The 24,292-nt window shown below is 42.9% G+C and overlaps 1 protein-coding gene across 10 annotated transcripts in view; it reads left to right on the forward strand.

Moving 5' to 3' along the window:
• Positions 1-24,292, forward strand: part of PDZD2 (PDZ domain containing 2) — a 575,078-nt gene that overhangs the window by 443,799 nt on the left and 106,987 nt on the right. For all 10 annotated transcript variants that reach the window (XM_049861669.1, XM_049861663.1, XM_049861661.1 and 7 more), the window contains one exon: positions 22,460-22,961. In XM_049861669.1, coding sequence (XP_049717626.1) covers positions 22,506-22,961 — 456 coding nt within the window. In that variant the 5' untranslated portion in view covers positions 22,460-22,505. The remainder of the gene's footprint in view (positions 1-22,459; positions 22,962-24,292) is intronic.

A 24,292-nucleotide genomic window follows, 5' to 3' on the forward strand; every position in this document is an offset into this window, starting at 1 on the left:
GTCAGCTGATCTCACAGCCAGGCTGGAATGGGCAGCCTCCCAGACTCCACCCTGAATCCTGGGGCAATCCAGGGCCTCAGGGACCTTCCTCTGAGTTCAGGTCAGGCCAGAAAGTTTGCAATTATTCTGGGAGCTGGAGAGTCAGACCCTGGCCAGATGGACGCGAAAGCAAAATAAGAGGCCACCGTTGTTATGTGTTTTTTAAGAGACAACTGTCTTATCCCTCTCTGGCTGAGAGCAGGGCCTACGATGGACTTTATTCTGTTTATTATCTCCACTAGCCTGATCCCCCAACACACACACACAGGAGTATGTACACAAAAGTATGTGTGTACACATGTGCACATGCAGATGCACACGTACACAAATGCAAAAAACATACACACACACACACACACACACCTATGCATGCACACCCTTCTCAGCACAATGACTTAGATTCCTGCCACCCTTGAGATGCGTTTTTGCCTCAAGGAGTCTCCGGAAACTCTGTCTCTAAGACCTATTTCCCTCCCTTTCCCGATCTTTAGTTTTGGAATCCATTCCTGACTCTCTGCCTATCCCCATGAACTTGACTTTTCTGGAGATTCCTCTTCCCAGACACAACTACGGTTACCTCCGCCCCATTCCCACCTTGAATCAGCCCTGACCACTCCCCTCTGAGTTCCCCTTCCCAGGATCCCAACCCGGACAAGAGGCACAAACAAGTTTATCCAGCTGACCAGTGATCACCTAGCATTTTGAAAAGGAAAGGAACTAACATTTACTGACATTTACTACCTGCAAGATGGAACTAGCTGTCTCAGCCGATGGTTTCAAATAATCCTCCAACAACCCCATAGGTAGATGAAGAGGCTGGAGAGAGTAGTCTATAAGGTTGTGTCCTGCCCAAGGGCCCCAGAGACAGTGCCCAGAGCTGAACCAAGGGTAATCTTACTCCAAATAGCTATACTCAGGTGAATTTTTATGAAGCTCTTGGAATTCAATAAAGAGAATTCTCAGAAACACCCAATCAGAAGAAGCTCTTTGCTCTCGGTTTTCTCTGCCCTCAGCCAACAATTTAAAGGAAACTTAGTGAATATCCTTCATCCAAGCTTGACTTCTCACAAATGCCTCTGTCAGCATCTTTTATATCTAGATTAGCTGAATCATCTCCATTCCTGGCTGGCCTTTCTTCTTTCTTTGTTTCTTTTTTTTTTTTTTGGCTACTGTTTTTTCCCAGCCAATTTTTTGGGGAAAATGTTTCATTATTCTCATTACATTGCCTCTTTTCACATGGGATTCTCCAGGGAGTAGAAGCTGAGCTGGAGCTAAGAGTGCAAAAGGTTTGCTGGGGATACCACCTGTGAAGGGAAAGGGAGAAGGAGGGCTGGGCAGGGCTGGCTGGCAGACCCTGATAACCACCTTACAGAGTGTGTCAGTGTCAGCCCAACAAGAGCTCTGAGCAAAGGTCGTCCATTAGAGGAGCCCTCTTCCATCACTTCTGATGCCCTGTTCTTCTTCATATAGTTAGGCATCTTGGATTATTTGCTCAGCATATGGATTGAATAAGTATGGTCAAAAGATACAACCCTTATGCACACCGTTCCTGATTTTAAACCATGTAGTATCCCCTTATTCTGTTCAAATGACTGCCTCTTGGTCTCTGCACAGATTCCTCATGGGCACAATTAAGTGTTCTAGAATTCAAGGGAAACTGTCAATGAGATAGGCTGACACAAAAGCCACAACAGTGGACTCAAACATACCAACGATCATGAAGACAGCGTAGGACCAGGCAATGTTTCATTCTTGTTGTACGTAAAGTCGCCATGAGTTGAAGCCAACTTTGTGTCAACAATAACAACAGCAGCACTGGGTGGAAATGACCAAGCCTATTACCCCTACCTTGTTTAGTCATTGGCCAGGTATCACCCTCCAAAGAGCATCACCTCAACTGAACAGCTGAGGTAGGCTGTGAGCTAACTACTGTCCTCTCCAACTGGGCGACAAGTCCTTTCTTGAAGGAGAATCTGAGTGGTACTTCTCTGCTGGCCACATGGCATAGGGATTTGGCTGCCTCTCTGTTCTGATTTCTGTCTGTCCATCACCACCTGACAGCACATTATCTTCCACAAGAATCCACAGGCACAATGGATACAGTCTTAAGAAGCCTCTTGGCTTACAGCCAGGTGAGCACAGACTGCACACCACCATTGCAGAAGGAGAGGTCTCCAGGGTACAGTAATGCTTGAGAAGGGCTGGCGGAGTGTGGAGAGAAAGGCAAGGCGACCGAGCACCTGGGTACACCTGAGGGGAGAGGCAATGTTGGGAGTGCATGTCACGTGTTTGCCATTTCTTTTGGCTTTAGCTGAGCTGGGGGCCCAGATTCATTCCGTAGTCCTCTGATTCTAGGTAATCTGAGCAAGATGACCCCTAGCATTGCCTTCAGTTTTCCAGAAGTTTGATAGATGGAATAGTGCAGTGGCTACTTCAACCCACACACTGAGGAACCATCCCCAACCAAACCAAACTCCTTGAGGTCAAGTTTATTCCAACTCATGGTCACCCCACCCCACCCACTCCCAAATACTCACCGGTCTAGGCCTGCCTGGAAAATACCTCTTGTTTTCCTCCAGCCCTTTTCTTATGGGTGTGGGGCAAATTCTGGGTGTTAACATACCACTAAGGTGGAATCCCTTATGATGTTAATATAGGGAGAGGCCTTTCAGGCACTTTATTGACCTCTTTTGACTGTTAGAAGTTGCAGCCCTTTTTTTTTTAATCCAGATCTGGTCCTCACGTTCCATTGCCCTGTAGTCAGTTCAACTCATAGAAACCCTATATGATAGACTAGAACTGCCCCCTTAGGATTTCCGGGGCTGTAATTATAAAAAAAAAAATTTTTTTTTTTTTAAATCTGTATGAATAAAGTGTTAAAAAGCAAAGATATCACCTTGAAGGTGCACCTGACCCAAGCCATGATATTTTCAGTTACCTCATATGCATGTGAAAGCTGGATAGTGAATAAGGAAGACTGAAGAAGAATTGATGCCTTTGAATTAATGGTGTTGGCAAAGAATATTGAACATACCATGGACTGTGAGAAGAATAAACAAATCTGTCTTGGAAAAAGTATAGCCAGAATGCTCCTTAGAAGTGAGAATGATGAGGCTTCCTTCTGCTTACTTGAGACGTATTATCAGGAGAGCCCAGTCCCTGGAGAAAGACATCATGCTTCATAAAATAGAGGGCCAGTGAAAAAGAGGAAGACCCTCGACGAGATGGATTGACAAAGTGGCTGCAACAGTGGGCCTCACTGCGATTGTGAGGATGGCACAGGACCGGGCAGTGTTTTTTATTTTACACAGGGTTGCTGTGAGTCGGAATCTACTTGACGGCACCTAACAACAATATGGAAGCAGACTGCCGCATCTTTCTCTCGTAGAGCAGTTGGTAGGTTCAAATCACCAACCTTTTGGTTAGCAGCAGAACTCTTAACTACTGTACCACCTTGGTCTTAACATAGGGCTCCTTAGTCTTAACATGAGTATGGGTCTTTGCTGCAAAGAATCCCAAGGTCATTGCCAGTGTGTGTTTGTAGTCAGACAGATGGCAATTTGAATCCCAGTTCAATCTTTTCTAACTCTGACCTTGGGCAAATTAATCTCTCTTAGCATGATTTTTTTTTATCTCTAAGATATGGATCATAATATTTACCTTAATAAGGTTGTTTTAGATTGAAATGAGGTGATGTGTATGAAGCATTTAGCACAATGCTTAGCTTACAGTGACAACTTAATACCGATACGTTCTCCCCTTGTCTATGATAACTCATGTTAGTGTGGGGGGCTTCTAATATAAAACCAAACCCTTAGCCGTCGAGTGAGTTTTGGCTCATAGCAACCCTATAGTACAGAGTAAAACTGCCCCATAGGGTTTCCAAGGCTATAATCTTTATGGAAGCAGACTGCCACATCTTTCTTCCCTGGAGCAGCTGGTGGGTTCAAACCACCGACCTTTTAGTTAGCAGCCTAGTGCTTAACCACTGCACCACCAGGACTCCTTCCTTCTAATGTAAACACACCAATAAAAAGCAAGCTTTGCATTTTTATCAACTTTTATGCTGATGTACCCATTAATTTAGCATTTCCTTAATGCTTTACTTGAAGTTATTAAAAATATCCAGTAGATAAATTCAGATGCCTCTGCATTTCTATTATCTGAACATAAATAAAAACCAGGGGGCACGGAGGTATTTGGTGACATTCAACCATGTCACAGTTACAACAGACACATGAAGAACGTCCCTGATGGAAGCCAAGATTTCAAAGTTGTTCTGTCCACATTTGTAAGGACTTGGCTAGTTTTTTAGGCCAAGGTTCTGTTGATTTGGCTCTGTTGTAATTGAAGTCTCTGAGCCAAGATGGGTCCTAGTGGATCATGAAGATGGATAAGCAACAGGGAAAATACCCAACAAACCCAGCTTCTAAGGAGAGCACAGTTGACTTGGGGAGGAAGTTCAAAAAATTTAGCATGTCAGTCTGCTTGAACCATAATGGGTTATGGGACCTGTCCAGCCCAACAGTGCTTGGCAGAGTCTTTAAAAAGAAATAAAAACAAAAAAGAAAATCAGATTAAAAAAAAAAAATTCTAGGACACTGGATAGAGGAGATTCGGGGGAAGAGCAATGCATGACGTTTGCCAGAGCATGTTGACAGGGATTGTCATTTGCAGTTATCTTCTTTCTGCTGACTTTAAAAACAGTGAAAGAAAGTCGGAAAAGAAGCCCACTATTTTGATGGAAGCTGTTTTGACGTAAGTGAAACCAGGCTTGGAACGAAGTAGGGGCAAGCTCTGGCCCAGGCAATGGAACAGACACTGGAAGAATTGAGGCGAGCTGGGAAATTGTTTCAAGATGGAGCTGGATCCACTTGAAAGAGGGGGGAACTGGAGGGTACAGACATTCTGTCAATGTTTGAATTAGTGTATGAAAGGCATCACGTGGGCGCACGAAGTCTCCCTTCTTCTAGAATCCCCTCTGGAGAAGGGGAAGGGGGTGGCTGGCTCTCGAAGGAAGTACTTTATGAGCCTGAGAATTACTCGCTCTTTGTGAACTCTCTGATTTCAGATTTGGCTGGTTTGGGGGACCATCTAGTTGACTCTGACTCATGGTAACTCCATGTGTGTCAGAGTAGAACTGTGCTTCATAGGGTTTTTAGTGGCCGATTTTCAAAAGTAGATCACCAGGCTTTTCATCCGAGGTGCCTCTGGGTGGACTCGAATCTTCAACCTTTCAGTTAGCAACGTAGCATGTTAACCACTTCAACCACCCAGGGTAGAGACTCTGGTTTTGGGAAAGAGGGGCAGAAAGGAAGAATGTATGTTGCTAACTTCAGTAGCTCCCGGGGCTTTCACTGTAGGGCCATATGGGAGATGTGGCAGGGACAATAGGAACTCAGCTCTCGGGTCGTCTTCGACACATTTTTCAGGGCTTGGTGACCCTGAGGTTAGAAAATAAATTGAACGTAGTCTTTAGGACATGGTCTAGCTTCTGTTGTCCTTGAGCTTTGATCACAGCCTCTTCCTAGGCAAGGCCAAGCGCAATACCGTGTGTGGACCTCACAGGACAGGCCACAGGAGATGCTCCTGGCAGGGCTTGGGGTTGGACATCAAGCAAGACTCGTACTGTCGTACTGTGGGGGCTTGTGTGTTGCTGTGATGCTGGAAGCTATGCTATCGGTATTCAGATACCAGCAGGGTCACCAATGGAGGACAGGTTTCAGGTGAGCTTCCAGACTAAGACAGACTAGGAAGAAGAACCCGGCCGTCTACTTCTGAAAAGCATTAGCCAGTGAAAACGTTATGAATACCAGCGGAACATCGTCTGATATAGTGCTGGAAGATGAGCCCCCCAGGTGGGAAGGCACTCAAAAGATGACTGGGAGCTGCCTCCTAAAAGTAGAGTCGACCTTAATGACGTGGATGGAGTAAAGCTTTCGCGACCTTCATTTGCTGATGTGGCACGACTCAAAATGAGAAGAAACAGCTGCAAGCATCCATTAATAATTGGAACCTGGAATGTACGAAGTATGAATCTAGGAAAATTGGAAATTGTCAAAAATGAAATGGAATGCATAAACATTGATATCCTAGGCATTAGTGACCTGAAATGGGCTGGTATTGGCCATTTTGCATCAGACAATCATATAGTCTACTAAGCTGGGAATGACAACTCGAAGAGGAATGGTGTTGCATTAATTATCAAAAAGGACGTTTCAAGATCTATCCTGAAGTACAACGCTACCAGTGATAGGATAATATCCATATTCCTACAAGGAAGACCAGTTAATGTGACTATTATTCAAATTTACACACCAACCACTAGGGCCAAAGATGAAGAAATAGAAGATTTTTATCAGCTGCTGCTGTCTGAAATTGATCGAACATGCAATCAAGATGCATTGATAATTACTGGCGATTGGAATGTGAAAGTTGGAAACAAAGAAGGATCAGTAGTTGGAAAATATGGCCTTGGGGATAGAAACAATGACGGAGATTGAATGATAGAATTTTGCAAGACCAACGACTTCTTCATTGCAAATACCTTCTTTCACCAACATAAACGGCAGCTGTACACATGGACCTCGCTAGATGGAACACACAGAAATCAAATTGACTACATCTGTGGAAAGAGACGATGGAAAAGCTCAATATCATCAGTCAGAACAAGGCCAGGGGCCGACTGTGGAACAGACCATCAACTGCTCCTATGCAAGTTCAAGCTGAAACTGAAGAATATCAGAGCAAGTCCACGAGAGCCAAAATAGGACCTTGAGTATATCCTACCTGAATTTAGAGACCATCTGAGGAACAGGTTTGACGCATTGAACACTAGTGACAGAAGACCAGACGAGTTGTGGAATGACATCAAGGACGTCATCCATGAAGAAAGCAAGAGGTCACTGAAAAGACAGGAAAGAAAGAAAAGACCAAGATGGATGTCAGAGGAGACTCTGAAACTTGCTCTTAAGTGTCGAGCAGCTAAGCAAAAGGAAGAATTGGTGAAGTAAAAGAACTGAACAGAAGATTTCAAAGGGCCTCTTGAGAAGACAAAGTAAAGTGTTATAATGACATGTGCAAAGAGCTGGAGATGGAAAACCAAAAGGGAAGAACACGCTGGGTGTTTCTCAAGCTGAAACAACTGAAGAAAAAATTCAGGCCTCGAGTTGCAATAGTGAAGGATTCCATGGGGAAAATATTAAATGACGCAGGAAGCATCAAAAGAAGATGGAAGGAACACACAGAGTCATTATACCAAAAAGAATTAGTCGATATTCAACCATTTCAAGAGGTGGCATATATATGATCAAGAACCGATGGTACTGAAGGAAGAAGTCCAAGCTGCTCTGAAGGCATTGGTGAAAAACAAGGCTCTAGGAATTGATGGAATATCAATTGAGATGTTTCAACAAACAGATGCAGCGCTAGAGGTGCTTACTCGTCTATGCCAAGAAATATGGAAGACAGCTTCTTGGCCAACTGACTGGATGAGATCCATATTTACGCCTATTCCCAAGAAAGGTGATCCAACTAAACGTGGAAATTATAGAACAATATCATTAATATCACACACAAGCAAAATTTTGCTGAAGATCATTCAAAAACAGCTGCAGCAGTATATGGACAGGTAACTGTCAGAAATTCAGGCCAGTTTCAGAAGAGGATGTGGAACCAGGGATATCATTGCTGATGTCAGATGGATCGTGGCTGAAAGCAGAGAATACCAGAAGGATGTTTACCTGTGTTTTATTGACTATTCAAAGGCATTCCACTGTGTGGATCATAACATTATGGATAACACTGCGAAGAATGGGAATTCCACAACACTTAATTGTGCTCGTGAGCAACCTTTACATAGATCAAGAGGCAGTTGTTCAGACAAAACAAGAGGATACTGATTGGTTTAAAGTCAGGAAAGGTGTGCGGCAGGGTTGTATTCTTTCACCAAACATATTTAATCTGTATGCTGAACAATAATACGAGAAGCTGGACTATATGAAGAAGAACGGGGCATCAGGATTGGAGGGAGATTCATTAACAGCCTGCGTTATGCAGATGACACAACCTTGCTTGCTGAAAGTGAAGAGGACTTGAAGCAATTACTAATGAAGATCAAAGACCACAGCCTTCTGTATGGATTGCACCTCAACATGAAGAAAACAAAAATCCTCACAACTGGACCAGTGAGCAACGTCGTGATAAACGGAGAAAAGGTTGAAGTTGTCAAGGATTTCATTTTACTTGGATCCACAATCAACAGCCATGGAAGCAGCAGTCAAGAAATCAAAAGATGCATTGCATTGGGCAAATCTGCTACAAAGGACCTCTTCAAAGTGTTGAAAAGCAAAGATGTCACCCTGAAGACTAAGGTGCGCCTCACCCAAGCCATGGTATTTTCAATCACATCATATGCATGTGAAAGCTGGGCAGTGAATAAGGAAGACTGAAGAAGAGTTGACGCTTTTGAATTGTGCTGTTGGCAAAGAATATTGAATATACCATGGACTGCCAAAAGAACGAATAAATCTGTCTTGGAAGAAGTGCGACCAGAGTGCTCCTTAGAGACAAGGATGGCGAAACTGCATCTTACATACTTTGGACATGTTGTCAGGAGGGATCAGTCCCTGGAGAAGGACATCATGCTTGGCAGAGTACAGGGTCAGCGGAAAAGAGGAAAACCCTCAATGAGGTGGATTGACACAGTGGGTACAACAATGAGCTCAAGCATAACAACAATTATAAGTATGGCGCAGGACTGGGCAGTGTTTCGTTCTGTAGTGCATAGGGTCGCTATGAGTCGGAACCATCTCGACGGCACCTAACAACAACAACAGCAACATGCCCTGGAAATCTGTATCTCAGGCCTGGCCAGCCTTCAGCTCTCAGGGGCAAGTCGTAGCAGAATACCTCTGTGGTGGGAAATAAGTGTCTTTGGCTGGTTTAGGGAACTGGGCATAGGGGAGGTATGGAAACTTCATTAACACATGATCCAGCCAAAAGAAGTACAGGAGAGACTCCGGAGCCACTAGATTCTGGTATTGTGTCCTGGATAAAAACATGGAGAAAATGAGATGTACAGTAACATGAATATATCAGTGTATAAAATGTATATTACTGAGGGCAGTGGTGATTCAGGGGTAGAGTTCTCACCTTTCATGTGGGATAAAACCAAAAAAAAAACCAAACCCGTTGTGGTCGAGTTGATTACGACTCATAGCAACTTTTCAGGACAGAGTAGAACTGCCCCATAGAATTTCCAAGGAGCAGCTGGTGAATTCCAACTGCCGACTTTTTGATTAGAAGCTGAGCTCTTAACCACGCGGGATACCAGGTTTCAATTCCTGGCCAGCACACCTCAAGCGCACCTACCACTTGTCTGTCAGTGGAGGCTCGAGTGGTGCTGTGATGGTGAACAGGCTTAGTGGAATTTCTAGACTAAGCTGGACTGGGAAGAAAGGCCTGGCAATCTGCTTCTGAAAATCAGCCAATGAAAACCCTATGGATCACAACGGTCTGATCCTATTGTGCATGGGGTCACCATGAGTTGGGGGCCAACTTGATGGCAGCCAACAACAGCATATACTATGACCTTAGCATGATGTTTGGAAACTGTTAGTGTTAGTGTTAATGGGGAAAGGTTTCCTTTTGAAGTGGAGCTGGTTTTTGGTAAGGTTGAAACAGCTGGAAGAATATAGGAGACAAAGTGGGAGACATCTTCTCCATTGAAGTGTGCTCACATAAGCAAACTTCCTGATCTGGAATGATTGGTGAGGGTCTCTGTGAGTCAGAAGACTTGACGGCAATGAGTTAGAGAATAGATGGTATCACAACAGTTAATCACTCATCTGCTAACCAGAAAGTTGGCAGTTCAAACCCACCTAATGGCACCATGGGAAAAAAAACCTCACAATCTGCTTCTGTAAAGATTATAGCCTAGAAAACCCTACAGGGCAGTTCTGCTCTGCCCCGTGGGGTCACTATGAGTCAGAATCGCCTCCACCACGCCTAAAAATAGTGACAGCAACAGAAAATGAGTGAGATTCTTGCAGGGCTCTGAGGGCTATCTCCTCAGGCTAATTGGACATGGTGTGAAGGAAAGTGAGAAAGATATCATCAAAAGGGCATGTTTGCACAAATCAAGATTTTGTAGGGGTAAATGGTAGAGAGAATGCAGAGGAGGGAGTTAAAGTCTGGTGACCAAGAGCCTTGTAGAAAGGAGCCACTTGTAAGAAGCAACACGCAAAAGGTCACGTCTTGTATGATTCCATTCATACCACGTATCCAGAAAAGGCAGAGCTATCGGAACAGGAAGTAAATTGGTAGTTGCTTTGGGGCTGGGGGGTGAGAACAGGGACCAGCTGTGAGTGGGCAAGAGGTACCCTCTTGGGGTTATGAAAATGTTCTAAAACTGACTTACGCTGTTGGTTGCACAACTTGGTAAGTTTACTAAAAATCATTGAGTTGTATACTTGAAATGGGTGAACTATTTACATGCAAAATATGCCTCCATAAAGTTGTTTTTTAAAAAAACAAAATATTTTTTTTAATAGAAGGAATCTTCTCATTAACCATTCATTTATTGTGGTACTTATTATGTGCCAGCAGGAGGATACCCCCCCCAAAAAAAAGGTTTAAAGGACTTAAGTGCACAATTTTCAAAGAAGACAAATCACTGCTAAGAAGTTTGACCTGACTAGTCATCCCTGACTTGCAAATTGAAATGAGGTTGCTTTTGACTATCCAAAAAAAAAAAAAAAGATTGCTGTCAAGTCAATCCCGACTCAGAGCGACCCTGTAGGACACAGTAGAACTGCCCCATAGGTTTTCCAAGGCTGCAAATCTTTTTTTTTTTTTTTAAATAATTTTTATGGTGCTTAAGTTTACAAATTAAGTCAGTCTGTCACATAAAAACTTACATACACCTTGCTACTTTTTTTTGTCACATAAAAACTTACATACACCTTGCTACATACTCTCAATTACTCTCCCCCTAATGAGACAGCCCACTCCCTCCCTCCACTCTCTCTTTTCATATCCATTTCACCAGCTTCTAACCCCCTTTACGTTCTCGTCTCCAGGCAGGAGATACCAACATAGTCTCAAGTGTCCACCTGACACTCCAACCCATTGTCCAATCCAATCCATGTCTGAAGAGTTGGCTTCGGGAATGGTTCCTGTCCTGGACCAACAGAAGGTCTGGGGACCATGTCCACTGGGGCCCTTCTAGTTTCAGTCAGACCATTAAGTCTGGTCTTTTTATGAGAATTTGGGGTCTGCATCCCACTGCTCTCCTGCTCCCTTAGGGGTTCTCTGTTGTGTTCCCTGTTAGGGCAGTCATCAGTTGTAGCCGGGCACCATCTAGTTCTTCTGGTCTCAGGATGATGTAGTCTCTGGTTCATGTGGCTCTTTCTGTCTCTTGGGCTCATAATTACATTGTGTCCTTGGTATTCTTCATTCTCCTTTGATCCAGGTGGGTTGAGACTCACTGATGCATCTTAGATGGCTGCTTGCTAGCGTTTAAGACCCCAGACGCCACTCTTCAAAGTGGGATGCAGAATGTTTTCTTAATAGATTTTATTATTCCAATTGACTTAGATGTCCCCTGAAACCATGGTCTCCAAACCCCTGCCCCTGCTACGGTGGCCTTTGAAGCATTCTGTTTATTCAGGAAACTTCTTTGCTTTTGGTTTAGTCCTGTTGTGCTGACCTCCCCTGTATTGTGTGTTGTCTTTCCCCTCACCTAAAGTAGTTCTTATCTACTATCTAATTCGTGAATACTCTTCTCCCTCCTTCCTCTCTTAACCACAAAAGAGTGCTTTCTTCTCAGTTTGAACTGTTTCTCAAGTTCTTATTAATAGTGGTCTTATACACTATTTGTCCTTTTGTAACTGACTAATTTCACTCAGCATAATGCCTTCCGGTTCCTCCATGTTATGAAATGTTTCACAGATTCCTCACTGTTCTTTATCGATGTGTAGTATTCCATTGTGTGAATATACCATAATTTATTTATCCATTCATCCGTTGATGGACACCTTGGTTGCTTCCATCTTTTTGCTGTTGTAAACAGTGCTGCAGTAAACATGGGTGGGCATATATCTGTTCGTGTAAAGACTCTTATTTCTCTAGGATATATTCCAAGGAGTGGGATTGCTGGGTGGTATGGTAGTTCTATTTCTAGCTTTTTAAGGAAGCGCCAAATCGATTTCCAAAGGGGTTGTACCATTTCACATTCCCACCCAGGGCTGCAAATCTTTATGGAAGCAGATTGCCAGTCTTTCTCCCGTGGAGTGGCTGATGGGTTCAAACCACCAACCTTCTGGTTAACAACTGAGCACTTTAACCACTGAACCATCAGGGCCCCTTTTCTGAAGACAAACTCCTGCCTGGTCTCCCTGCTTCTACACTTGCTCAACCACAGTCTATTCTCAACACAGAAATAAAGGATCCTTTTAAAAATATAGCATATACCATGTTATTCCTCTGTTCAAAACACTTCAACAGCTCCTCTTTTCACACAAAAATCTTTCCAACAACCCACAAGGCTTTGCATGATCTGTTCTCCTGCTAGCTCTCTAGCCTCATTTCCTATTACTCTCCTCCTCCCTCACGCCCCTCCAGCCAGAAAAGCCTCTTTGCTAGTCCCTACTCATACCAGGCATCTTCCAGTTTACCACTTTTACACTGGTTGTTCCCCTCTGTCCAGAATGTTCTTCACCCAGACAGCTGCATGGTCAACTCTTTCACCTTCTTCAAGTCTTTGCTTCATGTATTCTTCCCAGTGAGGTTTTCTTGGCCACAGCATATAAATTTCAATTTAGAGGGAGCCCTGGGGTGCTGACCAAAGAGGTCAGCAGTTCAAATCTACCAGCCGTTCCTTTGAAACCCTATGGGGCAGTTCTACTCTGTCCTACAGGGCCACTATGAGTCGGGATCGACTTGACAACAGTGCATTTGATTTTTTGATTCTGATTGTTATAAAAGCCCTGATAGCGCAGCAGTTAAGTGCTCAGCTGCTAACTGAAAGGTCAGGAATTCGAACCCACCAGCCACTCCGCAGGAGAAAGGTACAGAGGTCTGCTTCCTTAAAGATTATAGCTTGAAAACCTTATGGGCAGTTCTACTCTGCCCTGTAGGGTTGCTATGAATTATTTATCATCTGCATTCCCGAGACACTGTAAACTCAACAAAGACAAGGATCTTTGTTTTATTCAATGCTGTATCCCGTGAGTCACCAGGTGATACAAAAACGGTTAAGCACTGGCCTACTAGCCGAAAGGTTGGCAGTTCAAACCTACCCAGAGGCACCTCAGAAGACAGGCCTGGTGACCTGGCTTCCAAAGGTCACAGCCTCAAAAGCCCTATGGAGCATAGTTCTACTCTGTACACCTGGGGTCGTCATGAGTTAGAATTGACTCAACGGCAACTAGGAACAACAACTATATCCCAAGTGTTAGAACAGTGCCTGGTATATGGTAGGTATTCATTAGCTTTTTGTTGAATTGATTTATTTTTTTATTTATAATGAGCAAGCAGCCATTTTATGAACAAAAAAATAGCATCATGCCCTGAGCAAAATCGTGAAACAAGTTCATTGTATGTTGTCTGATGCTCATCAATTCCCCGAGAAGGTGAGATTGACTTATTCATGTATAGCAAAGTCTGACTTTAGCAGCACCCCTGGTTTCCCCCAGGGAGAACGTGACCAGTATCATCAGGACGCATTGGCAAAGCTTTGTGGCCGGAGTTCTGCTTTGATTCTGTGTAGACTGTAGGTTGATCTCATTGTTTATAAGAAAGTCTGATGTACTCACAGTAATTTAATGAAGAAATACAATCATTTGCAACTAGAAGCCTGCAAGTTCGCTTTTTAGGGCCTGTCTGTCTGCAGTATGCTTTATAAGGTCAGTTCTCATCATTGATCAGACATTTACTACTTCATTTGGCTCCTGAATTCCTATTTCCAAAAGGCGTGGGAGCTTTGAAAAGCTTTTATTGATCCCTGCAGAAATGAGGCACATGAAAACCTTTGAGGAAAAATGAAATTTTGTTTAAACTTATTGCTATATGACAGAAAGGACCATACTTCCTTTTTTTTTTTTTTTTTTCCTATTTAGCTATATTAGAGTTGAAAATGTGTGGTGCATCCTAGTGTAGAGATGCTTTGCTATGGAGGTTGTGAATTTAAGCCAATCTTGTTAATTTAAGATATGAACTTTGAAGATACATGTGAAAATCAGTGACACCCTGTTGCGTGGAAGTCCACATCATTTTTTTCCATTGAACATATGATTAGCGGCTTTTCTGTCCATTGTTCTGCCTGTCTCCCACCCCGTTACAGCCAGAAGCTCTTAAAACCAAAAATTCTTTGTCATTGAGTCGATTTCAACTCATAGCAACCCTATAGGACGGAGTAGAACTGCTGCATAGGGTTTCTAAGGAGCGGCCGTGGATTAGAACTGCCAGCCTTTTGGTTATCAGCCAAGCTCTTAACCATTGCACCACCAGGGTTCACTAGAAGCTCTTAGCAAGAAACAAAAAGAAAACCAGAAAGGTTATCACAGCCAATGATTGCAGGAGATGGAATTAAAACAGGGAAATGGTATAAGGATGTGTATTTAATGCTGATGAACACTGACGTAGCTGCTACCTAAGAGGCTGCCTTGGTTATCTAGTGCTGCTATAACAGAAATATCACAAGTGGGTGACTTTAACAAACAAATTCATTCTCTCACAGTTTAGGAAGCTACGAGTCTGGATTCAGGGCTCTTTCTCTGTTGGCTCTGGGGGAAGGTCCTTGTGTCTTTTCACCTTGTTTCTTGGAGATCTCCTGTGGCATGGCATCTCTCTTCCCCATCTCTGTTTACTTGCCTGGTTGCTTGTTCAATCTGCTCTTTTTATATCTCAAAAGAGGTTAATTTAAGACACACCTTACACTAATACTGCCTTATTAACATAACAAAGAAAGCCCATTCCCAAATGGGCTTATAGTCACAGGGAGCCCTGATGGTGCAGTGGTTAAAGCAATTGACTAAAAGATCAGCAGTTCAAAATCACCAGCAGCTCCAAGGGAGAAAGATGTGGCTGTCTGCTTTTGTAAAGGTTTACAGCCTTGGAAACTGACTTCGTGGCGGTGGGTTTTTGTTTTTAATAGTGGTTAGGATGTACAGTACATATTTTGAGGAGGCACAATTCAATCCATAACAGAGGCTGACATGCTAAATTTAATCCACACATTCATAGAATCAGGGTAGAAAACCCACTTCCTTTCTTACTCTTTTTCATATAATTCTACTTCTGTTTGATTCTTTCCTAAGTAGATGTTCAGTATTGGTTTGGTTTAAGATACTGTACGTATTGATTTTTGTTTCTTAGTCACTGGTGCCAAGAATATGATATCATTGAGCTCCTTTTTATAAGTCTGATGTTGGGAAGATCAATTATAAATGAAATTATTTGATGTATTGTTCTACATGTGATTTTACTCTACTAGCAAGGTAACAAGTTATCCTGCCACAGTTTCATGGCTGCTGGCAGAAGATATGAGGTTCCTGGGTCAGAGATGAAAGATAATTTTTCACAGAAATAGCAGTAGCCGGAATATCAGCATTTTTGTACTAGTTCCCCAAACCCCAGTTCCCTTAGGGCAACATGGAACTCTCTCATGGTGTATAGGTGAGTATGATTTTCATTTCACTGCCAAGATGTGTGGTGGCAACAAATTTTGGTAGCTGATAATTTGGATTGGGTTTGAATGTCTAATATTGTATCATAGATCAGAAAAGAAAAAAATTCTCAGAATAAATATCTACTCTGATTCTTCAGTCTAAACTCATATTCTCCGATCTAAATCTTACGATAAAAATAATTATATACACGCATTTTATTATAAAGAAAATATCATTAACTCATATTCCCTGCTGGAGGCTCCAGACATAACGGAGAAGAGGGAAGAGTTAGACCCTGGCCGTTTATGCTTAAATAGAGGAGATGAGGAAACCCTGGTGGCGTGGTGGTTAATTGCTACAGCTGCTAAGCAAAAGGTTGGCAGTTTGAATCCACCAGGTGCTCCTTGGAAACTCTATGGAGCAGTTCTACTGTGTCCTGTAGGGTTGCTATGAGTCAGAATAGATGTGACGGCAATGGGTTTGCTTTTTTATTTAGAGGAGATGAAAAGTAATAAATATTGGCTTCATTAGTCTGCTCCTTCCATCAGCAATTACACTGTTCTAATCACTTCATGGACTGCCAGAGGAACAAACAAATCTGTCTTGAAGAAGTACAGCCAGAATGCTCCTTAAAAGCAAGGTTGGTGAGACTTCGTCTCACATACTTTGGACATGTTATCAGGAGGGACCAGTCCTTGGAGAAGGACCCTATGCTTGGTAAAATAGAGGGTCAGCAAAAAAGACGAAGACACTTAAGGAGAGGAATTGACACAGTGGCTGTAACAATGGGCTCAAGCACAACAATGATTATGAAGATAGCACAGGTCCAAATTGATTTACCATCAGAAAAGAACTTATGAGTGCACCCAGGGTATCAGTCACTCTTACCAGTACAATATTCAGCCAAAAAAATTCCACCTTCAGAGTCCCCAAAGGAGAGTTTGACTCTTTCTAGGGAGGCTCGAGGAATCTGTAAGAAGTGTGTTCAAAATTCAGTGTACCTGGGAGGCAAGACTGAAAAGAGACTGCCCTTGGGGAGCTGGGTTACTAAATGACTCCAGGAAACAGCGTTTGCCCATCTTCCCATCCCCACTTAAGGAGCTGTCCAAACTTGCCTCCCTGTTTCCCAGCCAAGACTTCACTGGGAAATTAATCTGTATGTATTTATCACTTCCTCTCCACCTTCTCTGGGAACCTAAAGATTTACAACTTCAGGCAGCCCTCTGGATTAATTAGGCTTAGCAGGTTTTCAGAAGACCACAAACAGCTTTTTAGCTTCCCGTTGCTTCTTAGGCGAGAGGAAATAATGGGCAAGAATAATTGATCTGCTTGTCCTGTGTGTTATACAGGGTGACTATTAGCAGCTAGTCCTCGTCTGTAAACCTCAGACCCTGTCATAATAACTCATCTGTAAACATCCTTTTGCAGTCAGTGTTTATTCTCTTGATGTCTGTACTGGGGACCTGACATACTCAGATGAAGTAGGAATGTCTACTTTGGTGAAGAGTCTGAGTTCCAGAATTCTTTTATGTGCTCTTTGAGTTAAGCAGTGCTTTCATGGCATTGTAGTACAGGCCTTGGAGTTCTGGGTGGCACAAAGAGTTAAACACTCAGCTGCTAAAAGGTTAGAGGTTCAAGTCCACACAGAGGTGCCTTGGAAGAAAGGCCTGGTGATTTACTTCTGAAAAATCAGTCATTGAAACTCTGTGGAGTACAGTTCTACTCTGACACGCATGGGGTCTCTATGAGCCGGAATCCACAGCAACTGGTTTTGGTAGGACAGGTCAGTACTCGGTGGCGGAGATGCAAGGATCTTTGAATTATACACACATACATGTTCACGTTTCAGCGTGGCGGCACCCTTCAGTGGGTTCACACTGTGTGCCAGGCATCAATAATCCACGGTTGTATGCCCAAGGAGATTTTCAGGGGCACCTGGAGACAGCTGCTTCCAAGGGATTTGGCAGAGCAGTTAAGAATATCAAAATCGTTCTGCTGTTTTAAGCCCTCTTTTGATAGAATCAGGCCATAGATAAATAATGTTTGTCTCTGGCGTATGAACATTTCCCTGTCTCTGCCCCTCTCTTATCTCCTGCTTTGCTGATTTTCTTGTTCTTCAAACTCTGGGCAGCTTTATCCCTTCAGCGTTTCTGAACACCCAACGTCACCTGCCAATCCTTTCCCAAGCCTCTTAGCCCTGGAGAGCCCAGACTCCAAAATTATGACAGCACATCAAGGAACAGAGAAAATGCTCAAAACTTTCTTTTCTATAAAGCACTTTTGGGCAGAAAGAAGGAGGAAGAGATCTGTTCAGAAAAGGCCAAGTGAAGCAGATAACCTGCGACAGATTTCCGAGGAGAGTTCCAGGCTAGATTTCTGGATGTGCTGGTCTTTCCTCATTTATCTTAACGTCATCCTGGGGTTGTCAAAGTCAGATAAATTTTAATCGAATCGAAGTAACAATTTTACATGCCAGAGGACAGTTTACAATTATTTGGAAGAATTTTTAAAATCGTATGGTTGAGAAGCTTCTGAAAGGCTAATCATACCTGTTGTTTATAAAGATGAAACCTTCCATTTTTCTAAGGTGATTGTATCCCAGTTCTTCTTTCTCAGGTGCCAACTTTGAAGTTTAGTGTAAAGATTCTAATACTGGGTAAGAATATTACTCAACAGAAAAAGGGATTTAGATTATGAATTAGCCAGGAAGGTGCGGGAAAAGTTAGGTTAAGTCATTTAAATACCAATGGATAGGGAATGCGGGGGGTGATATGTTTAAGGGGATTTGAAGAATTTCTTTAAAATTATCCTGCCTAAAAGTCTCTCTCACCAGCTTGGTGTCCATAGTTCATTTATTATACTGTCTTCAGGGTGACCTTAGAAAAGCAGTGTCCAGGAAGGAATAAAATAACCTGTCATATAGTTCCCTTAAAGTGTCACCGTCTTATTTGTTGCTAGGAAGCCAGGAGAGGATGGGGAGATGGTGTTGAACTCAAGATAAACTCTTCTTACTTTGTCATTTTGCTAAGCATGGACCCTGCCAAAGGTGCTACACAGTGCCTCGCTCACTGGCACTTTCCAGAGTTCTTGGAGCTTCCTGGAGTAGAGATAGTCAAGATCTCATGCTCAGAATCTGCAACAGACCAGTCTTACTACTGGCAAGATATCTGCATACAACCCATCGAGTTGTTCAGAGTGTTGGTACAAAAGGCAGAATTCCCCAAAGCAATTTCAAATGAATTGCCTTCTCCAGGCTAAATCTTTTTCAGGTCGATGGTAACTATCCAGGAAGCTTAGGACAATTTGGATATGATGAGAATTTTTCTACGCTATCAGATGTTTTTTTTGTCCTTGATGCTGGATCAGTATTGTCGGAATGGCTTGCTCCTCTTACCCCTAGAACTCTTCCTGGGAAACTAGCATTCACAATTAATAAGGCTTGAAAGCAACTGAGTCAGGATCCATTCTAACACCCTCACTTTACAGATGAGGAACTAAAGCACAGGGATAATGGTTTAAGGGGGCAGAATTCCGCAGTGGACATAACATAGGGTTTGGAAACAGACACACCTGGTTCTACCACTTACCAGCTGTGCGAACTTGGGCAAGTTAATATATCTGAGCCTCACTTTCTTTTCTTATAAAGAGAGTTCTTGGAGAAATGATGTGTAGAAGCCACTACTCAAAGAATGAACTCAAAACCTGGTCAGTATAATTGCTATTGTTTTACGCAGCTGAACCAAAGCCAGGATTAGGATTTGGGTGTCCAACTATCAACCTGTTTTCACTACCCACACTGTTTTTCATAATATCCAAGCATATGTATTATATTAAAGAGTAGTAGTTTGCTCAAAGAAACTCTTACAGTCTGTCTACTCTTAGGATTTTATACCTTTATAAAAATTTTTCCAGTATGGAAAAAAAAACACGCAGTTCAAAGAAATGAAATCTAAACATGGTAGAAAAATTGTGAAGCAAGGTGAGTGCTGAGAGCCAGATTTAATTCTCATTTTCTAGACTCCAGTGGACTGGTGTTGACACTTCTTTGTCTCACTGTATTTCACAGAACTGCCTGGAGTCTGGTGGGCTTTCTCATCTGTCTGCTTTTTTGTATGTCTGTTCGCTCCCAGGGTTCATAGCCCAGGATCAAAGGAAGTTTCTGTTGGGTTTGGTTGATGTTTGAATATCCTTTTCTCTTGTTCACTTTACTCCATGGCAAAAATCCAGAATTATTCTATCAATGCATTAACCTGACTGTTAGGTAAGAGGAAGATAAATGCCTTTGGATCAGAACTTGGTACATTTTAAACACAGCAGATCACCTCTGCTTCTCTCTCCTATTGCCTGAGATGACTCTGTTGTTAGTTGCTGTCAAGTCAGCTCCAACTCATGGTGACCTCATGTACAAAAGAGTGAAACGTTTCACAGGCTTGTACCATCTTCGTGATTGTTGGTGTGTGTGAGGCTGTTGTTGCAGCTATTGTGTACTGCCTTCTAACCTAGGGGGCCCATCCTCCAGCACTGTATCTAACAACAGTCTGTTGTTATTCCTATGGTTTTCTCTGGCTAATTTTCAGAAGTAGATCACCAGGCCTTTCTTTCTAGTCTATCTTAGTCCGAAAGCTCTGCCAAAACCTGTCCACCCATCTGGCAGTTTTTCGTACTGTGATGGCTTGCATGTTGCTGTGATGCTGGACGCTATCAAATACCAGCAAGGTCACCCATGGTGGACAAGCTTCAGCAGAACTTCCTGATTAAGACAGAGGTGACTGTACCTGCTACTTAAGTAAAAGCTGGTCATGATAAGAGAGAAAGACTTTTTTTTAAATCTATACCTAGTTTAGACCAATCATGATTCAACCAGCAGGTCTGGAGTACGTTCACTAAGTATGTTAATTCCAAACAACTTTTGTGGTTCTTGAAACTAAGGATAAAGGGGGGCGGAGGTGGCTGGTTATGCCTCCAACAGTGCCTGCCTTACACTTGTTTAATCTTGTATCCCGTGCATCTGGCAGTATCAGACACATGGTGGATACGTTTGGAGGTTTCTGTCTAACTAAGAAAGAAGGACTTTAAAGACAGACCTCCTTCCCACACATCTCCTGCCCTCACTCTCAGGTCTCATTTTCCCTGGTGACCAGATAATAATATTATCCTGGAGAAGGGGAGTTTAATGTCTGTTTACCTACAGTCCTTTTTTCTTTAAGGCAACGTCACACCATATACTTGGTATACTTGGAAAGGTTCCCTGTGTTTCACTCACTGAAGGTATAGGCAGCATACCTCTAGGCCTTGTCTTTGTGGCACTTGGAGACCGGAAGCAGGTTAGGTTTGTTAAGGATTTGGTTGTTGACACTCTTTGCTTGGGAACCAGTAATGTGTAGAATGTGGCACAATTCCAGTGATGAAGGCATTTCCCTGGGTTCATCAGGGACTAGTGCTCTCTTATCTTCGGTGGCACAAGTTGAGGCTCCAGCCCAGCCTGATTTCCTGACTTTGAGCAAGTGTTTTCTTTGCTAAAGTTTTAATGACCTAGTTCTGAATAGTGCTCACTCCATCTGATCTTCTGTTTTCTTGTTATTCTTTAAGATCTGCAGCGGTAATTGTGTGTTGGGCTTCATGTGCATATCTCATTTATATTATTTCCTGCTTCTAAATATTCGGCAGCCCTCAAAAGTATGAAAAAGCGACTGACCTTGACTCTTGTCTTCTCCCTGCTAAGCACTTCTTGTTCCTCCTACAATTCCTGCAGTCCTGGTTGACACGGTCTCTGGCAGGCTTCTTTGTCCTGGTCACCTGATGTCTGTGTGCTTTCTACTTTGTCAGTGCTCCCCTTAATGCCCAGTCTGGAAATGACGCTCTGTGTGTGCTGTGAACAGCCCACACTAGGACCATTACCAAGAAATGAACTTGGTACTCATGTAACGCAGGATACCACGACCAGAGTTTATTTAGCAGTTCCATCTTAGTACCACCTAACGCCGCCTCTCCATGCCCCCGTTCATTTTTTTTTTTTTTTTTTTACTTAACAACTATGAGACAGTTTCCTATTGTTCTGCAGTTGTAGAGAGCAAAACTTTACTTTTCTCCCAACCTGTTTGACTCATTCTTCACTCTGGGGACTTGAAGTATTATTACATCAGAACTGTATGAATCGGGGAGTCCCTGGGTAGTGTAAACAGCTAATGCTCTCAGCTACTAACTGAAGGGTTGGAGGTTTGAGGCCACTGAGAAGTGCATCAGAAGAAAGGCTTGGTGATCTACTTCCAAAAACTCAGCCACTGAAAACACTACGGAGCACAGATCTACCCTAACACGTTTGGGGTCACCATGAATTAGAGTCGACTTGATGGCAACTTTTTTTTTTTTTTTTAATGAATGGGAGTCTAGCATAATTCTGATGCAAGAAATTGTTGAGGGAGTGAAGAATTTTTTTTTTTTTCAAGATATATTGGGATTGGCTCTGTTAATAGGAAAATTCTTCTCTGATTCCCAATCCTTGGGTACTTTTCATTAGTAATTACTAGTTCATGGGTTTGTTTTGGATTTTGGATTATTTTTACTGTCAACAATTATATAGATTAAAAGAATAAATGGAATGTTAATCTTCTTGAGGAAGCTGAGTGCCTCAGTGTGACCAAATTTCGAATCATATGGGTCCCATGTGGGCCACTGAAGGCCTCTACCTGCTCCATTGTTCATGGAGGGTGTTTTGAGGTTTTAACCCAGCACTTCTCCTTTTGTTGCAGTTACCTGGCTGAGCAGTGCTGGAATGGCGGCTTCATCTACCTGATCATGCTGCGTCGCTTTAAGCACAAAGTCCATTCTCCTTATAATGGCAACAGCAGCAACAGCTCTGAACCAGGAGAGACACCGACCTTGGAGCTGGGTGACCGAACTGCGAAAAAAGGAAAAAGAACGAGGAAGTTTGGGGTCATTTCCAGACCTTCTACTAACAAGGCCAGTGAAGATTCCAAGAGCAGTACTGGCTGTGAGTTAGACAATGACCCCAGCTCTGAGCTGGACAATGGCCCAGACCCTGACCTTGGAAATGGTCATGTCTTTGAACTAGAAAATGGCCCAGATACCCTCAAGGAGGTGGCCAGATCCCATCTAGAGAGGTCAGAAGTGGGCAAAGGGACAGAGCACAGAATTCCAAAGACTGATGCCCTTCTGTCTACAAGTCATGACAAACGCTGCCTTTCAAAATCTGGGAAGACAGACTTCCAATCAAGTGACTGCCTGGCACGGGTAAGGTTTGGTTTGATTATAGAACCTGAAATATTATTTTGAAGTTGATTTTAAGATTTAGAAAATACATCTAAGATGATCTTGCATTTATAAGCCACAAAATTTAAGATAAATGACCTGCAGACATAACAACAACCAGGTTCAAGTCATTTTATCCTACTTAAATAGCCAGTCAAGTGACCAGAAGTGGAAAATGCAAGTCTTCTGTGGTTATAATTTGAGTCACATGAGACTCAGATAAAGTACTTGAGCTGTGTCATTATTCATCAGCTGCTGTCACCAGTGGAATTGTCACTGCTAGGCCAAGAATTCCTGGTGGCAGTTGATAGCAGAACTATCCCAGCCTCAGTATTATACAGGAAGGATGTCCTGCATTCAGGGAAGCATCTGCTTTTATTTTTAATAGTTCAAAAGCAGTGACATTGTTGTGGGATCATGTGTGTGGCATTGCTGAATTGCAGTGAAGTTTGGAACCTTCCCAGAAACTTCTGACATGATATCCAACTGTGAAGGTCAAGGTTGGCCTTACCTAAAAGTCAAGCATATTCTGTGATATATTCTAAATGGTGGTAACAGGCAAACTTCTAGCCTCACATTGTCTCCCCCATTATAGCCAACATTCTCTCATTAGAGTTACATTTCTTTGGGGTAAGCATGTTCATTCTAAGAATCCTCTTGGCAGATATTCCTATGGGTGCCTAATGAAGCAGTAACTTCCTAGGTGGTTGCTGATTGGTATCTCCTCTGGCTCAGTAGACGCCCTCTAGGGATGAAAGAGAAAGTTGGAAAAGTGGAGAATGATCAGACTCAGACAAGTAAAACAAAAAAAAAAACAAACCCGCTGCTGTCGAGTCAATTCTGACCCATCACGACCCTATAGGACAGAATAGAACTGCCCCACACGGTTTCCAAGGAGCACCTGGTGGAGTGAAACTGCCAACCTTTTGGTTAGCAGCCGTAGCTCTTAACCACTACACCACCAGGGTTTCCCAGATAGGTATAGGAGGTGTTCAGTTTTGCATGCTGGGAAATGTTGCCCTGAGAGCAAATGTAGTGTCTGTTAAGGCTTGTTGTTGTTGTCGTGTGCTGTGAAATCGATTCAGACTCATAGAGACCCTATAGGACAGAGTAGAATTGCCATATAAGGATTCCTAGGCTGTAATCTTTATGGGAGCAGTTTGCCAAGTCTTGTCTCCCTCAGAATGGCTGGTGGGTTCAAACCACCAACCTTTCAGTTAATAGCCAAGTGCTTAAACATTGTACCAACAGGGCTCCTATAGGGTCACTATGAATTGGAACCAATTCATGGCACACAACAACAACAACTATTA

This window comes from Elephas maximus, chromosome 2, assembly GCF_024166365.1.
Source record: "Elephas maximus indicus isolate mEleMax1 chromosome 2, mEleMax1 primary haplotype, whole genome shotgun sequence".
Taxonomy (NCBI): domain Eukaryota; kingdom Metazoa; phylum Chordata; class Mammalia; order Proboscidea; family Elephantidae; genus Elephas; species Elephas maximus.